The following is an 8,365-nucleotide window of genomic DNA, read 5'->3' on the forward strand; positions in this document are numbered from 1 at the left end:
AGGAAAACTTAGCCAATTTTCTATTAATGCAGAAGCATTCAGTCTTTGAAATATCTATATGCAGCAAACCTGTAAAATGCATGAAAACCATGTCCTCCAACTTGGAGTACAGAGCATGCATTACAAAATTATTTCTCTTTTGCAGTGCTTTCTTACTTTTTAAAAAATGTTTAATCTTCCTGCCAAAGGAAATGGTTTTGTCCTGCACCAGTCTGCTACATTTACAACAGAAATGGCACAGCTGAGCTGTAGACTGGTGTAGTTAGTACTGCAGCTGTAATAAATTATTCTCTCCTGAGCTGCTTATTCAAAGTTTTAATGTTGTGAGCTTCTGACAACTCACTTCATGCTTTCTAAGCCTGCTAAGCTCCAGTCAATTCTTAAATATTTATTTCAGCTTGACATCTTGCAGAGGGATATTGTCTCCTTCTGTGGCGTGAGAGATGAGAAATGCAATGACAGCAAACACAGAAATAGAAGTTAAGCTGAAGTTCAATTGAAGTTCACAGTTTAACAGAGGTTTATACAGTAAATGTGGACAAAGATATTTAAGGGCGAAATTTTGCAGGCAGTGCCTTGCAGAGGGCTGGTTCTTCATGGCAAGGTCATGTTTCTTTCCAAGCCACCCTCCTGTCAGGCAGGCTCTTGGAAAGAGTGTGCAAATAGCTTCAGCAGATAGTGTGAAATCTAGAAACGAATGAAAGGGGTTTTCCTCTTCACAGACAGGATGCCAAGCGATTTGCCAGCCAAGGGAAATATAATTCACTACTATAATTGGTGGAAGAGTGGGGGGGCAAAAAATCCTGTGTTTTCTCTCCAAGAACCATGAGAAAGCTTACAATTTATATTTATGCAATTATTAGAAGAGTTGAACCTCTTCCTGCCTCACTTTATGCAGGAGGCCTTTGGTTGTGTTTTGATATGTCACCGGAAACCTTCTAGTGCTCCCTTCTGGACTTCTGCAATGTTTTAAATTAATTTTTCTGTTTCTTAACAGCCTTCCTCTTCCATGGCTCCTGTATGCTGTGGTTAACAGCTTTGCCCCGGTGACAGTCAGCAGCAATGGTCTGTTCTGTGCGATTGTCCTCCTCTTCATCATGCTGCTCTTCGTCATCCTCTCCATTGCTTCCTGCAAGTGGAAGATGAATAAAATCCTGGGTTTCTTCATGTTTGGGCTTTATTTTGTGTTCCTGATTGTCAGTGTCCTTCTGGAGGACAAAGTGATCCAGTGTCCTGTCTCCATCTAGCAGGAAGTGGAGAGTGGAAAGTTATTTTTTTCTCAACAGGAAAAAAAAAAAAAAAAAAAAAAAAAAAAAAAAAAAACCCCAACAAAAACCCAAAAAAACCAGATCTATTTATTATAGAAAAGATACATATGTCAAAACAAAACAGCAGAAAAAAAAAAACCACAGTGGAAAATTGCAGCAGGAATAACCCATGGATCTGTAAATTTTCTCTTCCTCGATTTTGAAAGAATGAAAGAAAGAAAAGGACATAAAGGGTCAGTCTCAGAGCTGAAGCACGGCTGCTGCTGGACATTGCAGTAACGCCTGAAGAGCTGAGTCTGGGAGCACCAAGGGTTCCTCTGCTGCAGAACATCCTCGCTGCTCAGCACTGGACACACACCGTGCCCCCGGCAGCAGTGAAAGTTACTGCTTCTCCTCTGCCTACAGTACCTACCTGCAGACTTCTCCTTCTCTGTAGTAGCACACACAGACACCCTGTGTGCTCAGTTCTCAAAGCTCTCCTCTTCCAAGGGGAATGCTAATATTAACTTTGTGGAGGCACCACCCCCCACACACCCTGGTACAGGATTTTTCCAATAACCTGCTGAAACTCCTCAGTGGAAAGCATACACCAAGCGATGAGTCACAAACAGGGAAGGGCTTGTATGTCTCTTCACGTAAGTGGATTTATGTGATGTGATTTCAGCTAAGCCAGGGAATTCATCAGTGTTTTGATCATCTGCATCACAGGTCTGTAAAGGCAATCAGCAGGATGTTAATGGTGGTTTCTTACATCTTGCAAAACTCTTCAGGTTCCAGAAACTCTGGCACTGAAGCAGTCATGATGCCTGACCATTTTGTAACTGGTGCAGATTTTCATTGCATTCTCATGCAAAGACCAGAATGGGGATAATCTTTCTTCTCTAATAGCAACGCAGCATGCAGTGACATCATACAGCTATGTGAACACACCATTTTTTCTAATGCGGCAATATCAACAGTACCAATGGCTTTCAGATGCTGTTATGAGTTTGCCTTTTCATGCCAGAATAAAAAGGCTAATTTGCTTACGCATAGTATTTCATAAAGAAAATAGAAGTAGTTATAAAGTGGCAGCCTAATTGCTAAGTGAATATATACTTTATAGGCTTTCACTATTACTTGGAGTGTAAGGACCTTCACAGCTACATATAGTTATTTGCTGGAAGAGATCTCCAGCTGTTGTATAAAGCTGGGGAAGTTCACATTTGCTGTTATAAATCTTGAAACTAGGTAGGAGAAACACAATTTAAATACAGTGGAGCTGCAGGAAACTTACATGAAAATTCTTCAGTATTGCTGGAAGTGTACATGTCTAAAGAAAGGAAGGAGTGAATATGCAACGACCTTTTTCTGAGATACTGAGAGAATGAGAAAGTCCAAACCTAGAGCAGAAAAAACCAAGAAGGGAGAAAGCAACTAACTTTCTGTAGTTTGGCTGATTTTTTTAAAAATGAGAGGACTGGAATGAATGTTAAAAAATTATTTCACATAATCATCATTTGTTTATTCAAGTCTTTTGTGCAATTAAGAGTTCGTGAAGTTTCAGTGCATTTCTGTGACCTGTTTCATCATTGTTTTATATGTGTATTGTGCTCTCAATGGCAATGCCATTCTCACATCTGTGTAACAGAAGTCTCAGCACATTTTGTCTTGGCTGTTTTTCTCTGCTCCACACTGTTTGTTTCTCATTCATCCCCTTTGTCCTTTACTGTTTTCCTGTTGTATGTGTTTTTATGTAACAGTGTATGATTAGAAAATAAGGACTTGACAGAAAACAATGGTAGAGAAATCATTACAAAATTCATATTAGGAATATTAATATTATGTGATATCATGAAGAAAAAAGTGAGATGTTAATGAAATAAAGGAAGGATACTAGGAGTTGCAATGTCTGCTACTCATATATTGTCCTAAGTCCTAGCTACATGCAGAATCAGTATTTGATCTTAACCATACAACAAGCAACATCTGTTACTTCTTAGTGCTGTTTAGAGTGAGCTTCTCACATTGAGAGCAAAAACTTGTCTTTGTAGTCAAGATCCTTCACTGGTGCAGAATTGTTACCTGTCTTAACGATAGGGCTGCCCATCTTTAACATTTGTTCCTAGGGGTGTACGCCATGGAAAGGTGGGTGGATATACATACCTGTGGTGCCCTCTGCTGACAGAACAGCAGCCTAAAGCGATTTGTAACCCAAGTTCTGACCTCAACCAGAACGTGTGTCCCAAAATACAGAGCTGACTCCGCAGTACAATCAATTCCAGAGGAGTCACCAAATGCTTTTGTTTCTGATGACAGTGCTCAAAACTGGTAATCCTTTCCCAAGTAAGCAGAATCATACATAGGAGTGATCCAAAGTAAGGGCTGTGTATGTGGGCACTTACAAAATACTGCAATGCCCAGATTTCACTGATCTGACATTTCAAATCAAGAAACCAGACCAGAGTTCAATCTCTATTTAGTACACTACTTTTGTTTTTCCTTTTTTTTTTTTTAACTTCATACCATCATGGTGTAACAACTTCCATACTGGAAACAGAAAACTCTCACCTGACCTTCAGAGCTCTGAGAGCTCTCTGGTGCACTCAGAGCATCTGCAGCAGAGACTGCTGGCCCACTGAGGGCAGGTAGGGAGTAGAGAGTAACTGGCATCAACAGCTTATAGGAAGACCTTTATGTACACCATTAAGGACTGATATCCTGTAATGGCATTTCTATACTGTCTTAAAATGTGTCTCATTTCTTTCCCTGTTTGTTTGTCTGTTTGTCCCTATCACATCTTTATCTAAGAAGGTATTATAAACAACTTCTCCTTCTCCAGAATAAGACACGTCATGTCTCTCACTGCCTTGTATCTGTTGGGCAGATCATTTTTCAAATGGTTGAATAACTGTGCCAGTGGTACCTCAGATCCAGAGGTAATAGGACAGATTTCAATTGTGTGGTGCTTTCTGTGAACAATGTTTATACTTGCCAAGGCACCTTTCTACTGCTGGGGTAAACTGTTTGTGGATACTTGAATGCTGATGTGCTCTTTGATTACAAGACAACAGCTCTGCTGGCTAGTAAAGAGGAGTGGGATGGAGGGAGAAGCTTAGTCCTTTATCCTGTACAGAAGGAATTCAATCTTAAACTAGAATGCTGAGAAAACAGTCAAAAGCTGCTCCAACCCAGTGACTGGATGTCAGTGAGTGTTCCAGACTCAATGCTGCCAGAAACACACACAGTTTTTGCAACATTCCTGTTTTACAATTTCAGCAAATTTCCCAGCATAAAGTGTTTCTCATTGTTCATAATTATTTCAGTGTAGGATCACGAACTCTTCTCAACATTGCACACCTAGAAATCAAGCATACCTAAAAATCAAAGTTCTATTTTGTTCAGCCAAAGTTTTGTATAACTTCACTAGGGATCCAGTCCTTCACACTGCCCAAATTCTATAGTGAACTAACTGGTGTTGAAGCCTTTTCCCCCTGCCTGTATGTCCGTGCTCACTAACTCAATCACTACTGCTGTCTACATAATCCTTATGAAGTATAAATGAATAATTAATAGAAAAATTGGCATTGATAAAGGTCCTGTTCTAGCTTAGCACTTTCAGGACACCAGCTTGGAAACATAGAAGTAAGAAAAGAATGCAACTTCAGATTAAAAACCAACCCTCTGTGGCACCATCATCTCTGAATAGAATCAGTATTGAACACAATTTTTGGAAGGGATTTCTGGTAGCATTTGAAGAGGATCATGGCTCAGATTGTAGCCAGTTTTAAAGGTCTTCTGCACTAACTTTATTGGAATTAAATATGAGAATGGGCCCCATTGGTACGAAATACCACTTGAGTCTTACAACTATTCTGTTTTCCCTCTGCATAAGCCACCCTGGTCACAACTTGGTAAAAGCTATAGAAGTGTGATTAAAAGTGTGGTGTGAAGATTCTCTCCTTAAGAACTACACGTAGACATGGAAAAATCTTTCAGCAAAGCTCTATGTATTTTAAATTAACTATTTTACTGAAAGCTAGTGCTTTCTTATAGTGCAGACAGGCTCTTGTGTCTGTATGCTTCTGCTTATGTATCCAGTTGATGTGGCTGACTGCATAAACTTCATGAAGCATAAAGCACAGTGGGTGACAAGCAACCTTATCTAGGTGTCATTTGTTTGTAATGGCAATGAACCTACCATATAATTTCAACATACACTTCTCTGAAGTAGTTGACATGGTCACTGTCACTCATGGTACTGTTGTGTGTGGATATGAAGGTCCACAAAGTGGTAAGTTAAACATGTAGTTAATCCAAGTACAGTGAAAAAATAGATGCTTAGAAATATTATTAATGTTTGGGTGTTTTTTAAGGGATTATTTCTCTGGTTGTCTTTTACTTCATTACATATTTTGCAAAAAAGGGGATATTCAATGTTTTTTAATTATTATTCCTTCAGCAGTAATTCCTTAAAATAGCATCTTGTGGTCCATATAACTTATGTTCTGAGTCAAGTATGAGTCTGTATCAGATGGTTTTCTTTATTTATAACAAGGAAATAATCCCTTCTCTAAGAACTGGCCCAATGAAATACAGAAGAATTCTGCCATTAACCTGGACAAGATACTTTTATCTTAAGTTCCTGTGTTTCATAAATGCTGTTATATTACAAACCTAATTGTCCTGGGAGCTATGTACAAAGAGATAAATTACATTCACTTGTATTCTTGGAAACAATTTTACCTCTTGTAAATAACAATGACACAAGTAACTGAGGCATGGTTTGAGCAGGTGATTCTTTTTTTTTCTGCTATTCCTGGAAAGTTAAATTGAAGAAAAATACTTACAGAAAGTGAATTTGAGATTATCAAATGGGATAGTTTGCAACAGTGTGGAGAAGAATCCTGCTCCAATCCTCCAAAAGCCATGGGTTTCATGCCTGGTTGATGGCAACTGATCTTCTGGGTCTGTTGCCATCAGCTACAGGAATATTGGTATTGAGATGCCCATCATTTCCATTGGAACTGTTGAGAGTCACCTCCAAATGGAAGTCCTGCGGTTCAGTGTACCCATCCAATGCAGCAGTCACAGGTGGCTCAGAGCCCCGTAGCTCAGACAGGCCATCCTGTAGGTCTGCAGTGTGTTGCTGGGTGTCAGTGTGCAGCATCCCAGGACTTGTCTGCCTGGATGGGTGCAGGTAGCTTGAGCCTTCCCCTGCCTGTGTTCCTGCTTGACTGGATGCAAGCCGTGTCTGCTCCAGAAGTCATGTTGTCACATTAACATGGCACTGAGCCCATGCTCCAGCCAGCCAGACACAGGTCAGCCCCAGCCTAGAAGCCATGTAATCCCTTGGAGTGTGGGTAGACCAGGCACATAATTGGCCGTATCGTTCCTACACGAGCCATAAGTGAAATAGCCCAGGACAAGAATGAGTAATTCAAGACTGGTAAATGAACTGTACATTCATGTAGATTTATTGTAAATTCTCCACTCGTGAAACACAAAACCAATCCCAACAATGAAACTTGTACACATTTTTAAAGATTGTGCACTTTACTATTTTATTTTTATTTTTATTTTATGTCACATAGTTGTCTTAATGCAAAAAGAAGCCATAAAGAACCCAGAAGACTAGTATGGGGTTTCTAAGTAAGGGGATCATTAATTTTAAAGTAAAGAATCAATTCCATGTCTCTGTTTAAGGTATAATGTCAAACACTGACAAATAAATGTACAGTAAAGCAGGATCTGGTTTCACCTTAGTGATGCTGTGAGTAAGTCGGGGGAGTTTGCTCCTCATCTTCTTGAGTTTTCCTATGGGGCTGTACAAAATGCTGCACACTACCTTTGCAGTAGGGACTCAATCCTGCTACCCTTGTTCACCCCAGGAGAAGGAATAAAATGCTTGCAGAGTCAGGCCAAATAAAGCAATTAAATAATTCTGCTCCTTTGATGTTTTCTCCCACTGAGATCACAGTAAAGGAAGTTCCTTATGTTTTAGTAAGTTTGTAAGAGATGAGTTGCTTCTGTCAATTTTTCAAAATGTTTTCAGGGTCAGGTTATCCAATAGAAATAAATCATTTATTTTAATCCCTCATCAAAATTAAGTAATGCCAAAGGATTTCACTTGGTTTTGTGTTCATTTCCATTATCAAGATCTCTGTTGCAGTTTTAGTTTTGCAATCCTGACTCTGGGGAATTGACTTACATGAATTAAAATTATTTCTGTCACTTAAGATGGCAAGATCGGGAGATGGTATTGTGATGTGAAAATAGTGTGTTATAACTGACAATCAGAGGCTATTTTTGTAATAAAGTGTTTCTAGCATGTTTGTTTCACTTTGTAGTTTTCATACTCTTATCATCCATAATTTTCAGCCTATTGTAAGAAAAATCTGAAGTCCCCCATCTTTACTCATTTCAAACTTTAAAAGTAAAAATACATTTCCTTTTGCAAGTCCAGGCAACCTCCTGAAAATTCCAATTTTTCTCATGTGTTTAAGTGTATGGATCATTATTCACTAGATTATACTCTTGTATCGCTGAATCAGTATATGCTCTGTGAATATGTTTGTATATAGTATGAAAGTTACCTTTATTTGTATATAGGCTCTTGGAAATAATCCCTTCTATCAAGGTCCTACTTCACTATCTACAGAATGTTTCACTGTGGCGTGTACACTTTCTCACCTTATCATATTAATACAGAGTTCTTCATATAAATCACTTAATGTAACTGAGTTGTCTAAGTGTGAATAACAATAACAATAAATACTAATAAAAAGAATGAAGAGTGTGTCAATTTGCTCAGTATCTTTTGTCTTGGGTCTTGGGTTTGCTGTTGCTCTGAAAATAGTATTTTAACTCCCTTCTCCAGTTTCAGTGATGAGCTGCAGTGCTGCTCATCATTACTGGTGTTCAAGCCATGCTGCTTGCCTCTTGCCGTGTCCCAGTGCTACCTTCTGTGTATACACAGAGTAAGGAAATTGCCTGTCTTTCAGTGAGCTTAAAATTTTGTTAGACAAGGATTTTTCATTTACTGCTCAATGTGAATCCAAACTACCTGGAGGGGTGTATGTCTGGAGCCCTGTCGTTCTGTTCAGGATCAAGTTCCC

General features: G+C 39.1%; 1 protein-coding gene across 5 annotated transcripts in view; it reads left to right on the plus strand.

Moving 5' to 3' along the window:
* Positions 1-8,037, plus strand: part of SLC24A2 (solute carrier family 24 member 2) — a 113,902-nt gene extending 105,865 nt beyond the window's left edge. For all 5 annotated transcript variants that reach the window (XM_071424931.1, XM_071424932.1, XM_071424930.1 and 2 more), the window contains one exon: positions 998-8,037. In XM_071424931.1, coding sequence (XP_071281032.1) covers positions 998-1,247 — 250 coding nt within the window. In that variant the 3' untranslated portion in view covers positions 1,248-8,037. The remainder of the gene's footprint in view (positions 1-997) is intronic.
* Positions 8,038-8,365: the final 328 nt, after the last annotated feature.

Source organism: Agelaius tricolor, unplaced genomic scaffold, assembly GCF_023055355.1.
Source record: "Agelaius tricolor isolate 1412-34295 unplaced genomic scaffold, bAgeTri1.0.p SCAF_4, whole genome shotgun sequence".
NCBI classification, from domain to species: Eukaryota; Metazoa; Chordata; class Aves; order Passeriformes; family Icteridae; genus Agelaius; species Agelaius tricolor.